General features: G+C 33.8%; 2 protein-coding genes across 7 annotated transcripts in view; one reads left to right on the top strand and one right to left on the bottom strand.

The window, feature by feature from the left end:
• Positions 1 to 14,144, top strand: part of LOC118739644 — a 260,844-nt gene extending 246,700 nt beyond the window's left edge. For 5 of the 6 annotated variants that reach the window (XM_036471088.1, XM_036471090.1, XM_036471089.1 and 2 more), the window contains 5 exons: positions 4,771 to 5,113; positions 7,719 to 7,883; positions 9,910 to 10,222; positions 10,315 to 10,711; positions 10,806 to 14,144. In XM_036471088.1, the coding sequence (XP_036326981.1) occupies positions 4,771 to 5,113; positions 7,719 to 7,883; positions 9,910 to 10,222; positions 10,315 to 10,711; positions 10,806 to 11,903 (2,316 nt within the window). In that variant the 3' untranslated portion in view covers positions 11,904 to 14,144. The remainder of the gene's footprint in view (positions 1 to 4,770; positions 5,114 to 7,718; positions 7,884 to 9,909; positions 10,223 to 10,314; positions 10,712 to 10,805) is intronic. The other variant, XM_036471093.1, reaches the window with a different exon arrangement.
• A 6,710-nt stretch (positions 14,145 to 20,854) lies between these two features.
• LOC118740228 (serine/threonine-protein phosphatase rdgC-like) overlaps positions 20,855 to 27,756 on the bottom strand; it is a 45,183-nt gene continuing 38,281 nt past the window's right edge. The window contains exons 6-11 of the mRNA XM_036471725.1: positions 23,296 to 23,481; positions 22,678 to 22,930; positions 22,433 to 22,596; positions 22,258 to 22,357; positions 21,297 to 21,509; positions 20,855 to 21,057 (exon numbers count right to left, since the gene is read on the bottom strand). Coding sequence (XP_036327618.1) covers positions 20,936 to 21,057; positions 21,297 to 21,509; positions 22,258 to 22,357; positions 22,433 to 22,596; positions 22,678 to 22,930; positions 23,296 to 23,481 — 1,038 coding nt within the window. The 3' untranslated portion in view covers positions 20,855 to 20,935. The remainder of the gene's footprint in view (positions 21,058 to 21,296; positions 21,510 to 22,257; positions 22,358 to 22,432; positions 22,597 to 22,677; positions 22,931 to 23,295; positions 23,482 to 27,756) is intronic.

Below are 27,756 nucleotides of genomic sequence, written 5' to 3' on the forward strand. Positions count from 1 at the left end.
TTTTTTATGGTCATATTTGTGTGTGTAATGCTTCCTTTTCACTTTGCTGCCATTTTGTGGCTTGTGGCAAAACATAAATTGACCTTTTTCTACCTTTTTTAATAGCTCAGCCAACAAGTGCATGACTGTATTCGAAATATTTGCTCAACACTTCATCATAACTTCTATATATATTTTGCCACCACCTCATTTTCCCTGACCCCTTTTTCTTCGATCGATCTTACTTACAAGTTTTCTCACTTTGACAGGCTTGTTTTCTGTTGTAAAACTTGGTAAAACTTTAGTGTGAAAAACTTTTGCTAAGCTATTGGAAAATCTACAAAGCTATTCGCATACATGTGCATATGACATGTATACATTTACATGCAAATACACTACGTGTCAAAATTGTAAGCGCACCACATATTGACATGTTTTAACAATTTATTAAATTTTAACTATTTTTTTATAAAAATATTATTTATTCTTTAACAAAAATCGTACGATTCCAAGTTTCAAACTTTCTGCAATATGTATATAAAAAAATTTAATACCTACTTTTTGGTAAAAATTTCAAACATTTTTATAAAATTTCTTAGAAGTATTCTGAGTATGCATTCTGAAGCAGCTTAGACTTGCCCTTGATTTTTGACAACCTTGTTTTTTGTTGGTGGTGTTGCTTATTTTCTTACATCTAAACAAATGGTCGAACATACAGTATCGGTCATATCATTAAATATTCATTAATGTTTAAGAACTTTTAATTAAAATCAGTTTATTTTCTACATAAAAAAAATTGTGTTTATTCATGATATTAAAACAAATGCGATAAAAAAATCTAAAAAATCAACGGAAATTTTTTACCAAAGTTTGTTGAATAATGCACAAAGTTTGAAACTTGGATTTATATGGCTTTTGTTAAAGAATAATCTACATTTTTATAAAGAATTATTGAAATTAAATAACAAAAAAATAAATTGTTAAAATTTTTATTTTTGACGCGGAGTGTATACTAATATAAGATGCATGTGTACATAAAAATTTATGCATTTGTTTGAAAATAAGATTTCGTAGCTTGTTGTACATTAGTATTTTGTTCGCAAAGTTCAATTTAGTTATATCAAAGGCTATCAACATTCTATAAATTTTTTATGATGTGTTATGTATATTGCAATAACAAAGTTGATTTATTGTGTATGTGCTTGCAAATATTTTATGTGTACAAATGCATAAACAAACAAACATATGTATGTACATACATAAATAAATATGTGTGTTTTTTCTGCGCATAAAGTGTGACGATAAATCACGTGAGTGAGAGACAGTAAATAAATTATGAAAACTGAAATTGCCTGCAACATTGTAATCAGCGTAGTAACTAAATATTTGTAAGAGTGTGCGAGTCCTTGTTTACACATATATTTATACATATATACATATGTATGCATACATATATGTATACATATTTGGCAGTGAAACAGTGTCGGTGAACTGAATGATGGCGTGTAAAAATAATCTGCAAATAAATGTGTGGCTTTTCCACCAAATCAATGTCGACCTAACCTAATCCTGCCATGATAGATGTGTTAACTCCAACAAATTTTATTGAAGATAAATTTTTTTCATCTAAATTATAGTATTGCATTCGCATAGCTCACATTCAATCAATTCCACAGATAAATAAAATAAATAGGTACGAACTTACTTTCGTACATTTATTTTAATGTGAAACGTGACCGCTGTAATCACGCGTTACACACCTTGCCAAATATTACACCACATATCACAACTTGAACGTCAAGCTGAGCAATTTTAATCCTCGCAACATTCTAATAACCTTTGGCAAAATAACAAAAGTTGACAAACGGTATTACGAGTAGCAAAAGTTGAACTATTCCATTCAAAGCTAGCAACAAAAGTTTTATTTATGGACATATGTACATATGTACATACATTTGTATGTACACAGAAGTCATACATACAAACAAAAAATATATGTCTAATATATACGACTAAATATATATGTACAGAATGGAGGTGTTTTAGTAGTACACAACACTTGAAAATTCAGATATTTTCTAACTCCCTGTTAATGAATTGGGGCACGTTTTTTAATCCTTAAATACTGAATTAAACAAAAACAAGGTTTTTGGTGTCCTATAACTGCGATTCTTTAAGGCTACATATCATTTGTGAACCCATTATAGTCTTTTTTACGCCCACCTTCTGGCGGCTTCTGCACCCATAAAAAAGGGCAGAGCACACAATTTTACTGGCTGAATTGGATCCATCTTTTCCCCATTTGTAAAACACTTGCCGAAAACAGCAAGGACAGAAGAGTTGTATTTTCGCATTCGCATTCGCAATTAACGGCGACAGTTTTGAGTATGCAGTTTTGTGGCCCATATAATTTAAGTAAAATAAAGTGAGAGTTTAAAGAAGCTGGGACTTACGGTTGATTTTTGGAATTTTTTTTGTTGAAGCTGTTGCTCATTTTCTTCATAAAATCGAACATACTTCGTATGGAAGAAAATAACAGACACTGTCAACAAACAAAAAAAATTCTAAAATATCAACGGTAGGTCCTAGCTACTTCAAGCTTGCACTTTGTGACACTAAAATTTACTGGGATATAAAATCTTTCTAAAAATTCTAATTAAAAAGTCCGAAATTTACCAAACGCCTTACTGGATCCGCCAATTTTGCAATTCTGACAGCGGATTCGTAATCAGCGACCTCGAAAAGCCCCTAATACGAAATTTTGAATAATTTGTTTAATACTTAGGATTTTGGCCGCCCTTCTGAATTTCAGCCGCACTGTACGGCAAGAAGTTGATAAGGTGAATGCATAAACTCTTATGCAGTATGTGGTCCCATGATCAAAAGTCCGACGACTGGAAATTAAGTGTGCTCTGACCACACAATAATGGTGACCGAGTGATGCTTTCCAACAATTGCTGGAACGTCCTCCGCTTGGAAGGTCTTTTCGAACATATTTTGTGAAGATGCTGCCTGTGTCCTGTTCAATATGGGTTTGGACCTGGTAAATCCAACACGACAAGTGTTGGTAAATACTTTGGAGAGCAGAACCTACACTCATCATATCTTTCTCGATTTTTAATCCGCTTTCCACAGCACAAAGGCAGCTGCCGAAACGCCGGTTCGGCATTTTTCAAATTGTATATGGAGGCAAAACTATAAAGCAGTCGAATGTGTGCTCAACTGTTTGATGTCGGTAAGGGTGGTAAGCATCTACTACCACAAACGAACGGCAGCTATGGCTCATTCTCGGTGAACTCAAAATGAGTCGAGGAATGCCTGATCTATCTATCGGTTATAGCAGAATATTTCCATCCCAGAAGCATATACCCACATGCTACAATGATATTGCAGAAAACTGCATAGCGGATGAATGACTAGAATGGGTACCCTCAAGTTTAAAGTACCTTTAACTGTTTGCAGAATGTACGCGGAGGGCTAATTTACAGTGTAGAGAGGGCAGCTCAAGTAAAATCGAAATATATCAGGCCCATGAGTCTTACTTCATTTGCTCTAAAGTCTCTTCTCAAAGACGAGTATGTTCGGCGGAATCTGAAAATATTCCAACATCTCTACGAGCCAACAGTGATGCACAGCGCAGGCAGAGCTCCAAATCTAAAATATCCAAATATGCCAAACTTCGAACGGCTGTCAGGTTAAGTGCAATCCTGTTGTAGAGATATCTCAGATTCGGACGCGCAAGCATCCTGGAAACTCTATCGAATAATCTAAGAAGACTCCTTGATTTACTCTCTTTAAAAATCTAATTCTCCTTAAGAAATCCAGATCTAAATGTCCCCTTTTTAGGGTCCCTGGCAACTGCAGGGCTGACGAAATTAACAACTAAAGGTACGAAAATAGCCGCGTTTAATTCTGAGTGAGGTAAATATCATGTGAATCGTGGAAACCACTTGTCAGACTACCAAACAAAATTCGCGTCCTGAAGCTCTCACTCGGCTTGAATTAGCAGACACTGTGAAAAAGCCTTTAAAACCCTCTGTTCTGAATACTGTCACAGAGAAGGATAATGGGGAATCAACTCAATACTTTTTCCTAAGCTGCTTCGGTCCTCGATATACAAACAGTTCATCGACATTAAAATGTGTTGTTTTTTTAGTGCATTTTAAAAGCAACTAATTTGAATGCAAATCTGCAATACCAGTACTTTCAAGTAATTGCAACCCTGTATACTCCAAATGTTTGCTATTTATTATTACAGCTGTAAGTTGAGTTAGTGCTGTTGTTGTTAGTTAGTGGCAAAGTTTTGCATACAAATGCTCATTCACATACACTCACATGCAATTTTAATGAAGTGAACAACCGTAAAACAACTCCAACTTAATATCCGTAGTGGTAGCAACAACAATAAAAACTACAAAGTATAACTCCATGAGCACACGAACATACCGAAATGCATATCCGGAAACTTTTTATGCAAAAATATGTACATACATACGTATCTAAATATGATACAGTCAAAGCGCTCATACAGACCACATTTTTACCTAGGCCCGCACTAAGCCACTTAAGCTACTACATGCATAGTAACACTCGTATTTGTATATACTTCCGACTATCGCTCACGTGCCACATTTTATACTCCCACTAAATAATATTTTTCTTTCTATGCATCCACACATACTTATATCCGTGCGTGTGTGTGTGTGTGATATGTACTTTCATTATTTTGATTACCTTTTTTGAAGTCAAAGTTTTACCATTTCGTTCGCTTCTTTTACTCATTCGTTACAGGTGGATGGCGAGGAGAATATTGCGCTGAGTTTGAACTTTTTACGATTACCCTGTCCGGCGCAGTACATCAAAGTACGTGACGGTCCGTCGCTCTCATCGACGCTGCTCATTGAATTGAACGGCGGAAGTAATTTAAATATGCCAACACAAATAGAATCGAGTGGCGCGCAATTGTTGCTGGAATTCTATGCAGGCGAGGCGAGTGAAGTGGCAGTGGCGCTCAACAAGAATAACAACAACCAAACGGGCGATGGACGTGTGGGAGGCGGTATTGGTGATGTGGTCGGCGGTAGCGTAAATGCCGCTTGCACTGGTGGCTTTCTGGCGAATGTTGAACAAATTTGTGAGTATGGCCAGGCATAACATAAGCTTGTAAAAGTATATTTAATTTAACTTTTTTTTTCTTGCTGCCTGCTCTTGGCATGGATATTTTTGTATTTTGTTTCACTTTGGTGTTTTTTACATAAAGTGTATTAAATTATCGAATGCATATACATATGTACATATATTTGTGTGAGTATTTAGGACGTTAGAGCAAACTCTCGGAACTAACTTTTTTTTCAAAACAAACGCACATCCTGGTCTGAACAAAGTTTATCGCACAGCCGCACAGCGTGATGTTACCAGATTGGTGATATAGGAGATTACTTCAAATTTATTGCGCTTTGTGTGCGCGATTTTGTGTATTTACATTCCTTCGAAATTTAGAAATAGCAATGGAAAAATATATTTATGTGGATTTATGGCCTGATGTTGGAAAATTTGCATTTCGTATTTCAATAACGTACTTCTTTAGATGATTTCAGCAATATCAATAAAGATAAAAACTTTGTTTAAAAACTTTTACGGGCCAGATGCGTAAAGAAAAGGTATGTAGGTAGTATTAAGGACATTTTTGCTGTTGAGTGTGCGTTTAAAATTATTTCACTCTAGTCTCTACCGACTTGGATATCCCCAGCAAAGAGCAGAATATTTAAAGAGCAAAACAGATAGTAAGCTCAAGGAGTTAAAGCTCTCCTAAAAATTAATTAGTTTAGGTAATTTTTTTTATCGAAAAACATAAAATTTGTTTAATTTGCAAGGCGTTACCTTCTATCGGCGTCTGACGGCATATGTTACAAGAACATTCTGACTGGCTATTGATTTTAATGTCTCCAAGCAGCTTTTCCTTTTAACACATTCCCTCAAGTGATGATTGTGTTGGGTGGGCTAGGCTGTTAGAGGGAGCGGGCGGTGAAAGTTTGCGCGAATAGATCGAAACATGACGGGAGAGTTGGTCAAAACGGGAGCTCTCTACCAAAATCAATTTTTGGACTTACAGAATTCTGTAGCCTTTTTTAAGCAAAAGTTGCTAACATTAAAGAATCAGTAGGCGGAAAGTTCACAGCATATACCCTGTTAGCCAAATTGAAATCAAGGCTCGTGATTGTGCGCTTAGCTGGCAATTGGTCAAGCAGAACCTGACTTCCAATTTAGTTGGAAAATAAACCGATATCGCTGAAATTGAGCGGTAGGAGCACCGTATGCAGTTCGCTTTTGAGCATGTGAACCAAATTTCATATCAGAATACGTTGGGTGAAAACGAGGATAAATCATTCTAGCCAAAGGTGGCTCGGGGGTAATCTACGAAGCTTCTTATGCCTGCAAAGCGAACGCTCTCGCTTGTAATGGGGTTGGGTTCTTAAAGGTCACTTTCCGATCTCGGAATTCAAGCGATGTTATTAAAAATCGCCCCGTTGTATTAACATGGCCATACACGTACATGGCGTATGAGTAACATTCTTTCCAGCTCATATTTCATACAAAAATTATTATGCATTTTCATTTGATCGTTCACAGCGTTTTTTATATCAACCGATTTTCTTCGTTAATAGGTTATTTTTTTTTTTTGTAAAAGAACAGTCTTTAATTTTTAATTTTTTTTTCTGTTAAAGTTTGCATCTTGTTTATGCACGTTGTAAATTAAATTGAAAATATCTTTGGAAGAAATGACCTGTGCTCGAATCGTAACGGTCGTGTACGAGCAACTCGTCACGTAAAAATGATTATTTCCGTTTATAACAGACGTATTATAACAGCAGTATGCTTGTCTCGGAATTCGGTATGATGACAGTCGTGTATGAGCGACTGATCTTATCCGTAAATGAAAAAAATATACTACATACTTACGTTAAATACAGAGGACATCACCACTTTTTTCAACTTTTGCTTTAATTTTTCTATTTTTCGGAAAAATCAATCAATCAATTGGAACACTATTTTGATTTTCAAATCTACCATAACTTCAAACAAATTACGATACGTTTGCTTTAGTACGTAATTTATGTTCGTACGATTGCCGAGTCATTTACGTCTGTCACGATTCAGACCCTGATCCAAATACTAAGTATTTGTTTCCTCTAAAATTTTTAGGTTTGATTCCGTGTAGCAAAGTACGCTGGTCATTAGCCAATAATGTCATTAAAACTGCACACCTGTCGTAATATGCGTCGGTATGAAACTTCTTTGACCTTTTCAGCAATTCTTTAAATTAAAGAAGCCTTATGGGCACATCCCTCTTTGAAGTGTTTAACATACTTTTTACGAAAAGTTACATGCCATGGTTTGCCGATCCGGCATCAGTGACAACCACTATTTGTTTTACTTTTCCTTTTATCATTCACTCTCGGCAAATTTTTTGTTAGTTCTGTAAAATAAGTTTATTTTCAATGCGAATGCGACAAATTTCTATGAACTTTTCATGCAGTTTTTTGTTTGCTCCTCTCTGCAGTGTCCTTTCGCTTTCATGCTAATGATGTTGACTTTTGCATATTTTCTACAAATTTACTATACATACATACTTATTTGCATGCCTTACCACTAACTGACTTTTCATTCGTTGTTTTTCTCCTCTCTGCCATTTGCGTTTCATTCTTTTTTACTTGCGTTTTTTTTTCTCGTTCAAGCAGCGCGTAATGACACAACAACTTTGTTTGCCGCAGCCACCAGCAGATTGTCGGCTAAGAATCGCAGTATTTTGCAAAAGCCAAAATTTAGTCGTACGAATTTTACGTTGGTCCACTTGAGCGCGGTGGTCTTTGCCAGCATCATTATCTTGATCAGCGCCCTGTTGGGTAAGTACCGTAAAAAGCCGCTAAAAGGAAGGAAGATGGGTGCCGAGAGTGCGCGTTTAGCGTTGGGAAAAAGCAACTAAAATGACGATGGCATATATTTAAGGGAAAAGGGAGCAATGTCAGAGGGTGAGAAATAAAAGGATTCCGTGTGACCACAAAGTAAGACTCACCAATGCACTGACACAAATACCCATATTTGCTGGTGGTTTCGAAATTTTTAAGTGATGAGCAAATAGTTATAGGTAGCCACATAACTATGAACAGTGAACGGTGGTTTAAAAGTGGGGAAAATGTGGTTAAAAAATTAATTTTTACGATTTTATATCCATGCTGCCTTTACAATACTGCTGATTAATGCCGAGCATTGGGAAAGATAGTAACGAATTTTTGAGCATCTGTTTGGACTTAGTCTGGCTAGCGAGTGTAGATACGTAGTGAAGAGAAGAAATTGATGAAGTTTGCTTTCGAAAACGCCCTATCTCAGAAAACTTTTCAAGAACGCCGTAATTCAAAAAATTAATTGACGGATACCATATTTCAGAATTTCATTGAAAAACGCCTATCTTAGAATTCGGTTCAAAAACGTCCTATCTTAAATGAGAATGTATGAGACAGGCCATTTTCGAGCTGGCTGCTGAGATAGGTAGATCTTCACTTAGGCGTCGATGTGGGCTTCAATCCGATTGCAAGAGTTTTCAATATGGTGCTTGAGAAGCCTAAGCGCAATGCGAATACCAAATTTGGTAGAAATCGGTAAAGTAGTTTTTGAGATACGCATATATCATATAAGTGGGCGGTGCCATCCCCATTTTCCTAAGTTTCGTAAAAAACCGATTCTTTGTTAAAGACCGATTGTATATATCAATTTTGATGTAAACATTGATAAATACCTCAGCCAAATTGCTCAATTAATCTGAAAGTCCGGTACATAAAGATATAAACTCAAGACTGTATTTAAGAAAAGTCGCCTAACTTCGAAAATTTTTATGCGATTGCTATAAATGAGCGGTCAGGTTATTTAAAAATAGATTTAATTTTAGATAGTGCTACATATTTTGAAATTGTGGAAATTATCGATGGTCAAAATGTAAAAAATTAAGAAAATTTTTTTTTTTTTTTTATTTTACCCGATTAAAAAATTCCAACAAGCCAAGTCCCACAATACCATTTTAAATGCCTATATATCTTCTTCTCAGATCACTTTCGTTCTTTGAAATCGAATAAAAGATAGTCATTCAAAAACTCATAAATCTACAAAATCGTATATTCTCACATATGTAAATCGACAAATCGCGACCTCTAAATGACCTTTAAAAAATTTATAAAAATAGGCAATAATATTTCTAATAAAAACGAATAAAATTAGGGGCTAGGGTGTTGAAATTTCGAAAAAAGAAAACATTTTCGATGGGCACCCCAATATATGTACATACACACGTGTATAAAATCCTACCCACTGTGCCAAAACGCGTACTTTAACTCTAGCTGGCTTGAATTTCAGGATTCTGTTTTTTTTTTTTCATTTGAGGCTTTGTTTTAATACTTCACAGCTTTCGCTATCAGCCAGCTGATAGCCAATAAATTCGGAAATGGTTCCGTAATACGCCTGTTTGCACCCCTTTGTAAAGCGCATTTAATTCTTGCCGCTGCGGTGAGCGCATTAACTGGCTGTCATGAGATTTTCACATTATTATACAACTTGATTTGGTTTTCATGGATTTGGGTAACGCTTTAATGGCTTAGGCAGTTATTACTAGCTTTGCGTATCATTTTCAACGGTCTTACAAATATTTTACAAGATTCAAGGATAATGCTTGAAGATTTAAACGGTAGTTAGTAAATTCAACTTTGTTCATTGTTCACTGTTACTTTTTTCCTTTTTCAAAGTTTTTTTTTACTCTTCACTAAGGGGCGCTCGCTGCATACAGTTTCTTCTCTGCTACCGCAACAGAAAGAATATGATATTCGGTATTTTTATCGCGATTTACATTTTTCTTCCGTTCTTTTCTTCATCGCATACTTTTAGGCGCGCAATATGTTGTACGTTATCGCAAATACCATTTGGCAGTAGCGCGTCGCAGAGATGAGGGCTCCCGCTTGCATACGCCACGCGCATCCATGAGCTCCCTACATGGTCCTCCATCACGCGCCATTTCGACAACAACACTGCTATCTGAGGTCATATATTTGGTGAAAATGCGTCCGAAGCATCAGTTACGTCACTCCATACTGCGGGAGAGCGTCGATGCTGAAAATTTGGCACGCGATACGGAATTCAATGACCCCGAAGAGGAGGAAGAAGAAGAGGATGCACAAACGATGACACGCATGGTAAAGTGGTAGGTATATTGCCTCTGTTGAAATAAAAACGAATAATAGTCTACCAAATTTCGAGCAAACTCTCATCTTAACTTTCGCCTCTTTTATTTAGCGATGAGGAGCGCGGTAGTAACGCTTCTGTAGTCACCTTGCGCAATGAAGTTCCGCAATCCCCTGAGTCCGTGAGTGGTCTTAGCCGTTCCCCTTCGCTAGATGAGGCCTTAGGCTCGACCACAGCCGCAGGTGAGACGAGCGGTATTTGTAGTGGCACATTGACACGCAAGGACAGCGGCAAGGACACCGAGTCAATCATTTCTTCGGGCATGAGCTCGATTTGCGCTAGCCCGCCCATTGTACACTCGGGCCGCTTTAATCGCTACGGTCCTTCAGGTACGCTTATGCCCCACCCATCGCAACGCTTGGAAGAGACGACACTCAGTGATCGCGATTCAATTCGTTCGTCGTTGCGCGACTATGTGTCACGTTGTGCGAGCGCATCGTTGACAAATGTGAGTTCGAACTGCCAGAGGTCACACAATCGACTAATACTAGTAGTTTACCACTTTTCCTTAAACCACTTTCTTTCTATTTTTCTTCTTTCAGGGTTGCTATTCGCCCGCCGCGAGCGTCGTCAGCACGGCCAACATACGCACCACCAATGCCAAGGAGAGCAAAGACAAGCAGAATCGCAAAAAGTTACTTGCACGCCCCGGCTCCGAGTTTTCGCTGGGCAATCAGGAAGAGCTCGAGCTTGACTATTACGACTACAATGTGATAAACGCCGGCGCTGCACCGGGCTCCTACTTGGGTATGGATCCCGCACAACTTATTTGGGTGCCACCGCTTGAGGTAATAACAGATCTGCACGACGAGGATGATAAAACGCCTGAGCCCACGCACGAGCCCGAAGAGACTGAACCGCTTTATGAGGAGATCAAAATGCCGCGTTACGGGCATTATTTGAGCGCGCGTAGCAACACAGAATCGAGCGCTAACACCACCAGTAATACGACACCCTCATCCGATGAACTATCGCCTTTGAGCAGCCATTTGCAATCCAAAGCGACGTCCCCCACTGCCGAAATGAATCTAAAGAATAATCTAATGCAGCAGACCATATCCACAACAACTGGCAGTAAACAGCCAACACCGTATTTCTCGCGCAAACAACGCCGACAATCCAAGCAGCAGTCGAGATCTACTTCATCGTTGCGTAGCGGTGTCCGCGATGTAATCATACCCTTACAGAAATTAAGCGGCACGAAGTCTGCCCGAAATATACGCACTTCTCCCACCGCGCCAGAGGATATCGAAGCGGCGCGTGCGACACCACGTTGCTCACCTGTTATTCCCGAGGCATTGGTCAATTCTATAACCGACTCCATGGCTGAGTCCATGACAGGTTCCTATGTGGAGAAAGAGACTGTGGTGGAGAAGAAAACGCCGCCAGAGTTAAGCGATGGCCTACTGGGCTTAGACGACATACAATATGCCGATGAAAGCGAAAGCGATCACGATCTATCCAGCAAGAAGAAGAGTAAATACGACCAAGTCAGTACGGAAGGTGATACACTCAAGCCGCGTGTGTGCAACTTAGCGGTAGCGGCAAAGTTGAAGCGTGTTAGCGCCGATAGTGCAATATTGGAGAAACGCGGTCTAGTCAGAGAGCCAAGCTCGTATCGCATCGAAACGAATGTATGAGTTATAAGAAATTGGAATTGTTTTGTGGTGTCGCATAGACGCCAACGAGCTGAGCTCATAATGATTTGAGAAGTTACATTAAATGCATGCATAAATACTCGTACATTGGTAAGCGTAAAGGGAAGTATACATACATATAAGCTAAAGTTAGCTGGATGTTGTTCCATTAATTATAAATTACTTGTATAGTTTTTCTTGTACATACACATAGTAGTTATACATTAAGGAATAGTATTTACCAAACAAAAACAATTAGATGTGTATTGTACTGAAATAGTGTAAAATGGCGTTTTCTAAGTAAATACACAAATCATATAAAATACCTAATGACCACAATGTTTACATACATATGCATACATACATATTACAATTAATACATACATATAAGTACTAACATATGTAGTAAAAAGTAGCTACTAAATGTCTGCCAGTTTATAAATACTGAAATGGTCTTCAGTGGAGTGGAGGTAAATGAAAAAGACAGATAAATATGTATCGCACTGGCGCGTACCTACATATATTCCTGCCAAACATTTGTTTTTATGAAAATTACTTTTATTTAATATATTTACAATACCCATGTTATTAAGCCTACATGTACAGGCGCATTTTATTTCTGAGAATCCAAACTTACCTCTTTTATTATTGCAATAAAATCATTGCTATTCCTTCTCAACTTCTACGCAGCGTACGAGTATTTAAGCCTAGCGATTGTAACACTGTCTTAAATTTCACTATATCCGAAGATAAAATATTCCGAAAACCATTTAAAAAAATATAATTTAGTTTGAATATTTACACACTTTTTAAAAATATATATTTTGGGGGTTCCATTAAGCTCGAAAATTGGCTTCAATTGGCCCAGAATCGGATTTAATGGAGAGTCCACTACTCTAATGACTTTTTTGCTAAGCTAAGTTCTAGAACAAGTGTCCCCCCGGAAATGTGTAGATTTTTCCTCGTCTTTGCTTCTAAAGAAATTGTTATCTGAGATTGCAAACTTTGATGTCATGTAGCCAATGGTCCAGTGTCCCGTTAGCATTCCGATTTTGAGAGTCTTTGCAAACTACGTGTCCAGCACCAACTAACGGCTTGTTAATTAAACCATGAATTAAAGAATATTCTCGGAAATCAAATTTACCTCCACTTACACTGGTTACCATACAATTTTTTGCTACATTTCCTGAAAACTTAAGAAAACCTAAACAAATCTGTTGAAGCCTGCATTCACTAACTTCGTACCTATTTGCCCTCTATGAAAATTAGCTATTAGTTAATAAATACGTTCTTACGTGTAGAATTAAAAAAAAAAGTATATCAGCAAATTAAATACTTAAAAAATTGATTAAAATTAATGAAATTATGCAAGTAAGATACAAATTATAAAAACTAGAATTAAAATTAACCTATATACATACATATATACATAAAGTTAGCGGTAATGAGTTATGAGAATCAAAAAATTAACTACTAAAATAAGAAACTGTTTTGAATTTATTGAATGTGTTTAAAAAATAGCATGAATTTAATTTTGTTAAAATTTCCGTCATTATTACAAAACAAAGTTATGTATACTAAAAAAAATACCAAACTGTAATAATAAAATTCGGCTACAAAAATGTTGTATATTTCATCGCTTTTTTGGATTTAGTAGCTCAGTTTACAATTGTTTAAAGTACTTATCCACAAAAATTTGCGGCCTTGTGATTTTAATTTAAAAGCTAATACATACATGGAAATGTTCTAGTCAATTTTATTTTACTTAAATTTAAGTTATTATTCATAAGCACGCTTAAAAAAAAATATCTGTAATACACAATTAAAAAGAAACAAATAAAATCAATAACTACCATTTAGTATGCAAAATATTACCGATATGTAAAATGTAGCGAATAGCGTGTTTTTAATTAAACAAATTAGGTTTTAGATATTTGCAATTGTCGCCGTATACATACCTATATTTTACTCACAATGAGTTGCTTTTAACCGTGTAGAAATTTTATTTATTTTTAGTTTTTTTTTAAATATGTACATGCATATGAGCATACATATATGTACATATGTATGTGTGTATGCTAATTAAGTATGTAATACGTAAAAGATGTAAATAATTTTGACAAACATGCATACATATAACTTACATATGTATGTATGTACATACGTATGTAAAATTACACACAAAAGTATTAATGCTGAATAAATACAATATTTATTGATGAAATAAATAAACAAAAAAATTAATGAGTTTTCTTATTCAACTGCGTGAAAGGTGCTTTGAAGCTTTCTGAAGCGCAATAAAGCTTGCAAAAATGTTCTTAAAATTGCAGTGCACGCCTGAAAGCTGTTGATAGCTGCCATTGTTCCGCGATGCTTTTTCTTTAAGCTTTTAGTAAGGTGTTGGGCACCGTCTGCCCGCGGACAAAGCTCTTTTAAGCTTTCTATAAACTTTCTTTAGGCGCGTGCAGAGTAAAAGCTCTCTCTGCACATCGCTATTTTAGTACATAGTGCTAAAGCTTTTAATGGTGTACGTATTTATGTACATCAGCGACGGGCATTGAGAGCTTTTACTCTGCACACGTCTATATGAAATATATATAGAAAGCGACTTAATCACATTTACAGGGCGATTATGACGACTGTACTCACCACAGTCTTTCGAAAGACAAAAGTCTTACTAGAACAAATTTAATATATGTAACTAAGAGCATCGTTGTAAAACAAAACTAGATAAATGCATGGTTTTATTTAGCATAATGTTTTCCTTTAACAAATTTTGTACATATATACATATCGTTACTTTAATACTCAAGGGCCATAATCAGCAATTTTTTCGAAACTGCGTTTTTTAACAATTTGGGTAGGATATATTAAAGTACACCTTCTAATTTGAAAGTGTTGGTATCAAAAACAATGGTGTTATGCCACCTTTTAAAAAGCCCAATTTGCAGTTTTTAATTTACTTTTAATAATATTTTTATGTTGTAATTTGCGAAGTCCATCGCGATTTAAGGTAACGAGATAATGAAAAACTAAAATAAATCATCGCCATTTCAAGCGACAAATCGTCAAAACGTCACTAAACTAAAAAACAAAAAAAAACGTAAAAATGTCGATGAAATCGCCAATTCGGCAACGTTGTATACAATTGTTTTCTCATAAAATAGTTTTTCATCACGGGTAGCGAATGAGAGAGCCTTTTTCTCCAACTTTTGTGCTAGAATAACAAAACACTTTCGAATTATCTCGGTAGAAGAGATCCTGCGAACCACATTATGCAGGATCGGGATCTGTACGGGAGTAAAATAAAATATGAGTTGCCACCGTCTTAATATTAAATTTTAATTTTGATTAATTTTTTATTTTTTAATCGAGTGTAATTGGAAATTATTGAATTCGTACTAGTTCTGCACCAGCAAATGATTTCAATGGTTGCTGAAAGCTAATTTGGAGAGTAAAGAGCTTTTGTATGCCAGTTATAATTGCTTAAGGTGACCAGAATAGAAAAAAAAAAACGAATTAAGTGGAAAGACAATACAATTCTACATTAATAGGGTAGTTGTGATTGTGTCGAGCATTTTGCAAACGTACTTTTCAAAAATTTACTTGATGAAAACTAACTATGACTATAACTATCCGTAAATTTCGACATCTAAATTTCTGTGTCTATAAATTTCAGTAACTCAATAAACATTGATCAATTTGAATAATTCGGTCCGTTGCGATAACTCAATAAACATGGATAGCTCGATAAATTTCGATAACTGTAACTTCTATGATCCATAAATTTCGGTAACTTGATAAATTTCGGTAACTAAATTTTTTTTATGCCTGAATTTAATTCGATTCCTTTCGAAAAATTTCAATAAATCGTCTAACCCTTTCCTACTTCTTTTGTATTTCTCTTTGTTTTCATGTTTCGATAACTGTAACTTCTATGATCCATAAATTTCGGTAACTTGATAAATTTCGGAAACAAAATTTTTTTTATGCCTGAATTTAAATCGATTCCTTTCGAAAAATTTCAATAAACCGTCTTACCCTTTCCTACTTCCTTTGTATTTCTCTTTGTTTTCATTTTCGTTTTTATCCTCAAGTTTAACTTTATTTTTATTTTTTGCTTATCCGTTTTTGTCATTTATTTCTTCATCACATTTATACGAAATGCGAAAACAACTTAAATTAAATAGGTTGCAACAACAACTATACACAAATATGCAAATTTTTAAACGATGATTTTGGCCGTAATTTTCAACCAGTTTTGCAACCATAAAAACTGTCCTCATCTACAGAAATAATTTAAAAACGTCAAATGATACCGCATCCCACAATTGATTTGCGGTCCGAAAATGTGTACTTGGATAGTTAACGACCGAATGTGAAAATACGTCACAGTAAAAACGGTATTCATAAAAGAAACACACACACAAATTTTTATTAATTTAATTTGCTTAAGATTTTATTTAAAACGATTTTAGTAAACAGTTTTATAGTTCACAAAACTTATTAGCTAAAGAGTTGCGGATAGCTCAGAGATTGCGAGATAATTTGAAAAAGTGATATTTGAAATGTTTTGTCTTTAAAAAATAGGTTTTATTTTGCTTTTTGTTGCATGTTTATAAAATTAAGTGTCGTACTGTTTTCCTTTATATACTACATATGTGAATCGGCTAATTACCAGGGAGAATATTTAAGTCAGCATTTTTCCGATATGGCAAATTTGAAACGAACTGCCGTAAAATTATCATATCGTAGAAATGCTGCCTTATTTCTTTTGGCAATTGACAAATTCATGTTTGAATGTACATATGTGTATGCATTTTAATATGAAGCTAATACGAAACTGGCATTTCAATATGTAGACTATTTTCCATTTGTATGTATGTAATTTATTTAACTAACATTAGTTTTTTAATATAATCACTTAACTAAAATACATCAATAGTTACTTCATATTTGATATTGAATGGCTTTAAGCATAGTTAGCCTATAATTGTGTATTGAATTATTAAATTTTGTTTAAGTGTCATGTGTGTTTTAGAGGAATGTCGTTCCTTTCTCATAGTATACTATTTCTCACATACATATGCAGTTACATACACTATTTTTCAATGAGTTTCATGCTATTTCTATTTGATTTGAATGAATATAATTTTAATTATTATTAATTTTATATTTACTACACTTAATACAAAATGTTGACTATGTGAAATTCTTACTTTATTGGGTCTTATCCATATTGTTGTTTGTTTTTTCCCTTGTCTATTAATATATATATATATATATTTTTATTTGTTTTATATTATTTTTACTTCGTAGGTTTTATGTGTTTTATTTTATTTTGCTTTATGTTATTTTAATTTCTTTTATTTAAAATTTTATTTTATTTTATTTTAGGTTATTTTATTTTTTATTCATTTTACTTAGTTTTATCCTTTAACTATGCTTTCCCCAATAAATCACTGTCTTCCAAAGAGGTTTATTAATGATATTAAAGCCTTTTTACCATTTTTTAGCAGCTTGCCGTTGTACTTGTGTACCCCATATTCTCAATTCCCTATTGCCAAGCAAGTTTTTTTACATCATTTACAACAACAAATTACTATTACAGACATCAAAATAGCTACATACGCTTAATTCTAGCTTGAAATACAGCATGCTATAATCCAAGTTTTTTACATTGCTTAGTCCAGTTTTGTATATAAAAATTGGAGTAGCTTTAAATGCTTAAATTCTTTGTTTTTTAAGTTTATTCTTAAAAATTGTATGTATATTGATTTTGCGATAATTGAAAGAGGGTGCCAAAAATCCATACATGTAAACAGGGTCTGAATGGCTTTTCGGATTGCATGGATCCATATATTATTTGTTCATTTTCTTTGGTTTGCGGTTTCAAATGTAGGGTTCGATATATCATTCGTTTTTTTTTTCTAATTTTTATTATGCATCTAATATCATATCAGCTTGTACATAATTTGTTTTATATTCCTATTATATAAGAATGAACTTTTTTATATAAATATAGCTAATTAGAAAGTGTCCGATTTTAAAAAATATTTTTACTTATTTTTGGCTCAAAATTTTCTACTGCGAATCATGGCATTTAAAGCTTTGCGAATTAGCTTTCCTTTTCAGTAGGATGTTGTTGTGTATTTTAAACTGTAGCTTGTATATGTATTAGTGTACGTATTTACTCATATGCAGTACTAAATACGAAGGGATATGATTAAGTTTACACTTATTGATTTAAAGTATTTTGACTGATTATAATATTTGGGAGGAGAAGCTCGGCCAAACACTAACATATGTGTAAGCGCCAATCTATTATATTATTATTATAACACGTACATCTGTACGACTTTGTATATAAATAAAAGCTAGCTAACAAATAAATTTTTTTACTCTGGAGACTTTTTAGAGTAAATTATGTACAGAATCCTCATAACAAGATTATGAAGTCCTATTTCATATGCTAAACCAGTATTGATATAAAAAAAAAACAACTTTCTTTTATCTCGAGGAGTTTTGGTACAGAATAAGAAAAGGCAGTGCTAGAAGGTACTTAAAAAGTCCAGTGCTCTGTGTTTGAAACCCAAACTACCAACGAACAGTGTGAACTAATGAATGCTTTGTCACCAGAATATGCCTCCAAGGAATTCAATGCACTGAGCTTTTGTAATGATTTGGTGCGAAGTCCACCAAGACGGGATCACTCGGCGACATTTATTTAATAACGGTGTCAAAGCATTAGAGAAGGTGTAGCAAATGGACTTTTTAGGAAGGTTACGAAACCGCTCAACAAAACGTTGTTCAAAAATAAATCACAGACTTTTCAAAAGGACTCCACTCATGCATAATGGAAAAAATAACTAAAAAAAGGCTAAAAAAAAAAACGTCTAATGATGAATGTCATCGGGAAGCGCAGATACTAATGAAGGCTGGGCCATAGGATCCGTTGCGGAGTTTAGACTAATTTACATCCAAAATTTTTGAGTCGCTATCTCCAAATAGGGGTACACGTGCCATTCGTGCTACGACTAAATTTACGATTTTCAATAAAGAAATGTTCGCAAAATAAACTGGAGGCAAATCCACAATATAACTTCGAAAAAGATTTTAAAAATTACAAGCAGTGTTGGAATATGCTAATTTTTAACTGAAGAGAAATAAATGGCAAAAGCATAGTTGAATCCGTTTTATTTTTTTCTCGATATTTTTTATCAGAAATTAAAGTGTATAACGAGCGCTTTTATGCAATAACCCCTTTCTGAAATTTTCACAAAAACTAGTTTCTGATATTAGGCCAGATCTGAGGCTTACCTCTCATCACTGATTTTACTTCTAGCTTTGCAATCAAATATGTAGTTAATTCTACTAACATGTGGTAAGCATTAATACCATCGTTGACAGATAAGTCTAAGGTGGATTTTTATATACAAAGTTTATTTTTGTGAAAATTGGTGATTGCCCTCGATATATTATGAATGTATAATTGTTGTACATATATTTTTTATTTGTTTTGTTTATATATATGTATATTAAAACCATCTCTCCATTAATAAAATGCTATTTACAAATTGTTAACAACAAAATTTGCCTATTTTCGAATGTCTTAATTTAAAAATTTGTTGCAGTGTATGCAGTGTTAATTACAGAGTGCTAAGAAAAAGAAATATACCCGAAACAAAACGTTATGTATACATATTGTTGGAGGGGTAGAGTACATCATGGAAATAGGTTTTTTATAGCTTCTTAACCCTCTATTTTTTCATGAAATAAAGTTATGCCTTAACTTGCTAGCGATAGCGTTAGCTTAAATAGGTGCCAGGCCATGGTGAGATCGTAGGAAACTGTGCGGCTGATGAACTGGCCAGAGACGACACGCTTGAGGCAATATCGCCAAGAAAAGAAGGAATGCCAGCTCGCTTGACCGATGCGCCTCGCGTTGACTCAGCGTACGCTGGAAGAAAACCATAGCTTGCGCTACTGGGAGGTCTCGATTCTGGTAGACGCACTGACTAGACATTTTCCTATCTCTGAAATCGAGGGATTTTCAGTGTCCCACCAGTCACATTCATTTAAATGACAGTTACGAAGAATAAAGAAATCTTTTGGTACTTTTTTGAAAGGAATTTTACAAATAAGTTATCTATCGATTTTAAAAAATATCTTTCACTATTTGATAAGTTCCGACAACGTAGATATAATTCACAAGTGATCACATTCTGGCGTCACAATGGAATAGCCCTATATTACTAGATGACTGCGTCAAGTTTGAAAATTACCTTTTTTTATTAAAAATAAAATGGAGGCTTATAAGAAACCTATTCCCATGTTGTACTCGACCCTTGCTACAACCACCAACTAAGTTTTGTTCCCGGTGTATTCCGTATTTTTTTTTTGTCGCATTTTTGATATTAACGCACTTAAAGCTATTAACTTTTTACTGCCACAATTATTTTTTTCTATATAGCGTTTATAACAATTGCGTATTTGATTTACAAATAAAATTATTTTAAAATAAACATTTACTCATTAAAATGGACATTAATGCAGCTATAAAACATGTGAAAAACTTAGTTTTTGTATTTTTTGTTAATTTATTTTACAAATGTTTTTTTTCTAATTTAATATATTTAGACAAATAAATTACGCAAATTACTTAAATATAGTATTTGGACGGAGTAAGAATTTAATTATGTGAAGCAAGTTGCTTTTATTGAAAATCAATGAATAAATAAACCTTTAATATACATACATACATATACAAATTTAGTAACTAGAGATGACTAGAGTAACTAGATGATTGATTAGTGCAAGTGTTAATAAGAAATTATTTGGCTGTTGCTTAGCGAAATCAATTATTTAATATACAAATAGGAATATATGTTTGTATGTATATTTGTTTATACTATATATACATTTACAATTTGTATAAATTAAAAAATTATAAGTAATTTTATTATTATTTTTATTTCAGTTAATTTAATTTTCTTTTATAAATCTTGTAAGTGAGTGAACAGCTTGATTACTGTTTATTTCTTGTCATTGTAAGTGATTGATACATGATCCCTAGGATCGATATCTGCTTCGGTTTCGTTAATCTTGTGGCTCGACAAAGTTTCAGCAATTTCAGCAACACGCAATGAGTTATTGGCTGAAATGTATACAAAATAATTATGCATATGAAAACTTTTAAATTTTTACTCAAAAAAAAATGGTTGATGTTAATTCGCATTGGAATAAAACTAATTTAAACCCCAAATAAAAAAACTTCCTTAGCCTTTTCTCTCTCTTTCTTTTTACATCATACTAAATTCACTGAGACAAAAGTATGGCCAAATATCATCGCTACTATAACTTTCAATTATATATATATTTTTTTGAAATACTTACTCCTTGATAGTCTCGTCTTTGATGTTCGCGGTTGCTTGCGTGCTTGATCGCATAGACGGAATGCCTCCAAAAACTCGTTGAGATCCACAAAGCTATCCTTATTGATGTCCATCATTTCACACATGTGCAGCAATTCCTGCCTGGTTCCGGCCGAAGGCATGTATTGCCGCAGCAAATCTACAGCTTCTCCAAACTCATCTAATGATATTTGGCCTATATGATTGAGAAAAAATATGTACATACATATCACAGAATTCAAATCAGTATTATTGTATGCATTACACCGTGCAACACTAGGGACCAAATATAAAAAATTTGCGTTTTTAATTTTTCTCTCTGGCGTCAGGTATTTTTTAAGGTTTTTGAAATTTTAAATAAACGATTTCTTTAATAAATCATTTAAAAAACATAGCGCAACATAGAATAACAAAAATTGTATTGAATATAAGCGAAAATTCTGAAGAATTAAAAAACTAAATTTTTAAGGTGCGCAAGCAGGAATAATTATGGAAAATGTGCCTTTAAAATTGTTTCCCTGGACATCCTTAAAAATTTTCAATATTTATTTATTTAAAAGAAAAATAAATGTCGAGCCTCATTTTTCAAACTTTATTAGTTTAAAAAAATCACAATAATTTAAAGCGCTTTTGCAATACCTATTCGTCCTTGTGATCCAAAAAATTTTAATATTCTTAAATTTAAAAGAATTTTCTCTTTCAGTTGGTTCCCATATTGTTATTCTACATTACACTGAATTTTTGAAATGATTTTTTTTAATTCATCATATCTTTTGAAAATTTGAAATTTGAAAGTCCTTTAAAGGGAAATCCTGGCGGAAGGGAGAAAAACTAAAAATGCAGTTTAACTACACCCTTGCCCTAGATTCGTTAATATTTCGACTTTTTCGTGTTTTGAAATTTTTTGTTTTTTTGTCGCACTGTGTTATGCTGTCCAAACTTACCCGAATGATCCTTGTCTAGTATGTGGAATATAGTTATTAGACTGCCTTTATGTTTATATAGGGCATCAGTGACACTGGTCGATGCTTCAGCTTCTTCAATCTACATAGTAATTAAAACAAAACGTATAAACAGCATTTTTTTTATCACCTTTGCTTTTAATTTCTATCGTCTTACTATAACGTCCGTATCGAGCAATTCCAAAGTCATATAATAGTTAACCAGATTCGGTTCGCGCTCAGAGAATGGTGGTCCCAATCTGTCACGCATTAGACGCCAGGGCAAAGACATTTGTGTTACTCGCTCCATAACATCCGTCCACTGACTTATCGTTATTGCGCCTGGTTATAAAAATATTAGAATCATAGCAGAATATACCAACAACAATAAAACGAGCTACAGTTTTATTAATGTTATCGTACCTGTATTCTTGGGATCAAGTTTCGAAAACTCTTCTTCCAGTAAATCACGTCTAGCATGTAGTCTACCACCCAATTCACGTAACGCCGAACTCTCAACAATGCTGACACGTTGTCGGAATGTTAGTTTGGAAGTCTTTGACGCCGCCGAAATGTACTGTACAAATTGCGTGTCCAATTGTGGTCCGAACTTTAAGTAAGCGCCTCTATTCGAACCCACCGCATAGTAATTGGATGCGGAGAAAATTGTTATCACCTAAGGAGAAAACCAACTTATTTTTTGAAAAGTCTTGATATTAAAAAAACATCTATATTTGCTTATTACATTTGAGCTTGAGGCCAGTTTTTTTTTTAATATTAAGGTAAAAATACTAATTTAATTGTTAGAACTAATAGGCGGGCATTTATGATCGCAGATCTTAGTAGTTTACGCACTGGGCTAAAAGTTTGTACTTCTGAAAGCCATCGTCCAAATTCCACCGGGCACAAAAATAAGTCGACCGATTTTTCATTAAAAACCAGCCTCAAGCTCATGTATAAGAAATAAATATGAATTCAATTTAGTTTTAAGAGTTCTTGTTTTTCGACCGCAGATTTTTCGATTCTATAAATTTGCCGTACCTGTCCATCGTGTGTAAATTCATGTCCATCCGGTTTGCATTCGTGTGATCGCACCAAGAATTGCAACTTGTATTTTGCTAGGAAAGTTTTAGTTACATCTGGACCGAAATAGGTGCCAGCGCCTCGCAGTGAATTTGGCTTGCACCCATCTCCAACTTGGGGATCACTCCACATTATATCAAATATCTAAAAGAAATTAGAAATCGAGTTTACCTTAATGTCAATAAATATATGATATCCATTCAATTGTCAAAGAATGAATATTTTCTGGCTTGAAAAAAATTTATATCAACACAATGGCAGATGTGGGCGGTGGTCTTAGCAGATCAGTGTGTACCTAAAAAGACACCCCACATAATTGTTATTTGTTTTACTTTTGGTCTAAAAAAAAATTATTTTCCTTTGCTCTTTTCTAGACAAAATCGATCTTTACTTTTGGTCTAAAAAAAAAACAAAAAATATCTTACTTATTTTGCTTTGCTATTTTCTAAACAAAATCTATCTTTACTGTTAATACTAGCATAAGCATTTTCACTTTATATAATCTATGTAAAATAAAACCGATTTTTTCTTAATTTTAAAATCGAGAACCGGTTTGCTTCAAATTGCAATTTTCCGAATATCTCGAAAATCGGTTTTGGAAAAAAGCGAACAATCGAACACCCTAATATACATAAATACATACATACATAGCACGTATGAGAACATAATAGTGCGCATAAGAACCTAGATAAATAATTCAACACCAAATTGAAATGGTCGGATAAATGTGAGTTTGCAAATAAAACAAATTGATCAAAACAGAAAGTAAAGCAAATAAATAAGTACTCGCCAAGCTCATGAGTCAATGAGCCAATGAGTCAACCGGAGAAGTGCTGAAGGTCAATTGACCATTTATTGTGAAAAGCAAATGCCAAAAAATATATGCAGTTTGTGACATCTTTACCGTTTATTTTAATAGCGTTTAGCAACGAAAGACAATATATTTATGTAGCAATTCGGGGAATCACGTAATGCAACTGGGGCGCCATTATTTTTAGTAAGTGATGCCAAAGAGAATAGGTAATTGAAACTGAGCTCAGCATTAGTTATTAATATCACTTAAGTGTAAGTGCGTTATTTGTCTTCTATTATTTTGAAGTATTGTGTGAATGTTATATATATATATGTCATTAGAATGCTATACTAATAATGTTTAAGAAACCAATTAAGGAATCAAAAGGACATAGTTCATTGGGTCGACTTCAATTCGTAGTATTTCTTTCACTTTCAAATTTCTTACTGCGCGTAAAAAAACTTTAACTTAAAACTTAAAAAAAATATATTTCTAATGCAGAATTTCCACTAGGCATTAAATGGCAAAAAATTGTAATGACAAAGTTGGGCATTATAAAATATTCGTGTCATTACGTTAAACAAATAGTAATTCAATTCATTCACATGGCATTTTTTAAATGCCTTAAATTTTTTGTCATTTCAATGCCTAGGTATTAAACATTGCACTTGTTAAATACAAAAAAAGCCATCACAAAAAATATCAACGCGATTTTTCCGCGCCTGAAACTGGTTCTTTATCAGACTAAAATTGTATGGGCTCCAAAACTGCCTAAATGTTCTAAAGATTCAGATTTTTTATAAAGTTTAAAACTTTAATTTATATGGTTTTGCTTAAAGCTTGGACAATATCTTTGAACAACATTGTGAATATCGAGAAAAAAATCAACGTGTTTGAGTCACTGTATGTATGCATGCATGCATGCTTGTATGAGCGTTACCCATACGCCATGGCGGCTTCTGAAGCTTTAGCATCATAAAAATCGACATATTCATACAACAATGTTACAGTGAGTTTGTGTGTGTTTCAACACGTATGAGCAAGACTAAGCAGGCATGGTTTACTTTGAGGAAGAACAAAGAATAAAAAAAATATATGAACGCGCAACGTAGAAACAAAGTCGAATATTAAAAAAGAATAATTTTCCTTTTTCGTGCATCCCATTTAATAAAAAGTTTCCAAAATTGTTCTAAAGTAAAAACGTTTCCTGCATGTCATTTACAAACGAGTGAAAAGTCTTTGTAGTACACAACAAAGGAAGAAGATAACACTTGCCATTGGCAGTTTGAAGTCTTTGCATTTGGTCTAGCTCTGGAAATTTAAAATTTAAGTTTAGCCAAGGTCGTTAGTCAACATTGGAAAAAAGAGTCACGTGGAAGAAGAAATATTGTAAAAGTGATGGGAATGTTACCAATTGCATTCATTAGTAGAGGTCAAAATATGAACAAATACCCAGAGCTGGGTCGTAATGATTCCTTTAGGAATTAAATTACTCCCAATTACAGATTACAAGGAATTGTAATTAGGAATCAATTCCTTCAGTCCACAGCAAAGGAATCGATTACTTTTTCAATTCCTTGAAGTAATTTCAAATCTAATTGGGTTTTTCTTTAACTCCATTACAAGGAATTTCATGTTGTAATTGGAATAAATTACGTGCTAGTAATGTAATTTTTTTTTCCAATTCCTTTGAAAGGAATTGAAAATGTAATTGATTTTTTTTCAATTCCATTACCTGGAATTGCAAGAGTACTTTAGTTTTTCCAATTACTCAAAGGAATTGTAAAAGTAATCGAGAAACTGAAAGTTCATTCACGAATATACAATGTGGAATTTTTGTTGTGGTCAAAGATTAAAATCGAAAGCACACATTGGACATCTTCTATGTATATCTATATATATATAAAAATTTTGTGTTCGTATGTCACGGTCATCAAAACCCGAGAACGGCTGAACCGATTTGAATAATATTTTTTTTATTATTCGGTATAATACCAGAACCAATGATATCGCAAAAATTTGGTAGGTTGCCACCTATTTTAAAATTTAATTAATTTAAAATCAATGAATTATTACAATATGGGTATTAAGTTAAAGAGGTTTAAGAAAGATAACTGCTGGAAGTATTTTTGACGAGGGTGGCCTCCTATTTGAAAATTTAAACTCAGTCAAATTGTTAAAAAAAAATGAAATATTGCCATGTGGGTGTCAAACTAAAGAGTTTTAAGAAGGCTTACTGCCGAAAATATGTTTGAGGAGGGTTGCCATCTGTTTGAAAATTTATCTAAATTACATTGATAAAATAAATAAAATATTACAATATGGGTATCAAATTAAAAAGGTTTGAGAAAGATAACTGTTGGAAATATTTTTGAGGGGGCTGCCACCTATTTGGAAATTGTAACTCAGTTAAATTGATAAAGTAAATGCAATGTTGGCATGTGGGTGTCAAACTAAAGAGTTTTAAAAAGGCTTACAGTCTACCATGAACACTTCCAGAAATATGCAATATGAAAAGTTCGGTTTATATGGGAGGTGCCACACGCCATTCTCCAACCATGCAAATTTTTCTCCATGAGTATGGAATTGGTCTTTTATATGTATATAGATATCACCATACCCAGTTCTAGTCCTCTACCACAAATATATGCAGTTTGAAAAATTTGGTTTGTATGGGAGTTGCCACGCCCCCTTTCTATATCGAAACTTTTTTTAGCTATAACCATCCTTGGAAAGCCTGCAGTAGATTCCGAAATTTCAAAAAAATCGGTACGGCCTTTCTCGAGCTTTGCGAACAGAAAAAAACGCATTCAAAATATATATTAGTATAGACTAGCCAAACTCTGCTTGTTTTGCGGGTTAAAACACTACTACCGATGAAAATCGATGGATAAATAAACAAGTTTGCAAGGGTTAAGTGAAAGTGCAATAATTTTTTGTATGAAATACTAGCAGGAAATTTAACAAAGCTATTGCAATTCAACAGTAAAAAATTTTTTTTTTATAAATTTTTCGATTACTTTTTAAATTACTTTGAGGAATGGAATTGGAAAAAAAATCAATTACATTTTCAATTCCTTTCAAAGGAATTGGAAAAAAATTACATTTTCAATTCCTTTCAAAGGAATTGAAATAAAAGAAATTACATTACTAGCACGTAATTTATTCCAATTACAATATGAAATTCCTTGTAATGAAATTAAAGAAAAAAACAATTCCATTTGAAATTACTTCAAGGAATTGAAAAAGTAATCGATTCCTTTGCAGTGAACTAAAGGAATTGAATCCTAATTACAATTACTGAGGAATGTAATTGTAATTGTAATGTAATTGCATTTACCCAGCTCTGCAAATACCAAAGCATTTGTAAAAGTTGGTTACCATTTCTTCTTTCATATAGCGGCTTGAAGTTGTTGCCTTGAACTTGATAAATGTTTTAACTCAGTAACTAAAATAAAACATTCAATTTAAAGTTAGATCTATTATTGTTTTTGAAAAAAGTTATATGTATGTACATTAGAGTGGTCAACTTTTTGTATGGGGGGGGGGGGGAAAAATTTCATCCTAGAAAACGGGGCACACCTTTAACTTTTTCCTTTTGATATTTGTAATATCTATTCCAACTT

This window comes from Rhagoletis pomonella, unplaced genomic scaffold (genome assembly GCF_013731165.1).
Source record: "Rhagoletis pomonella isolate Grant_MI unplaced genomic scaffold, Rhpom_1.0 Rhpom_scaffold_00005, whole genome shotgun sequence".
NCBI lineage: Eukaryota > Metazoa > Arthropoda > Insecta > Diptera > Tephritidae > Rhagoletis > Rhagoletis pomonella.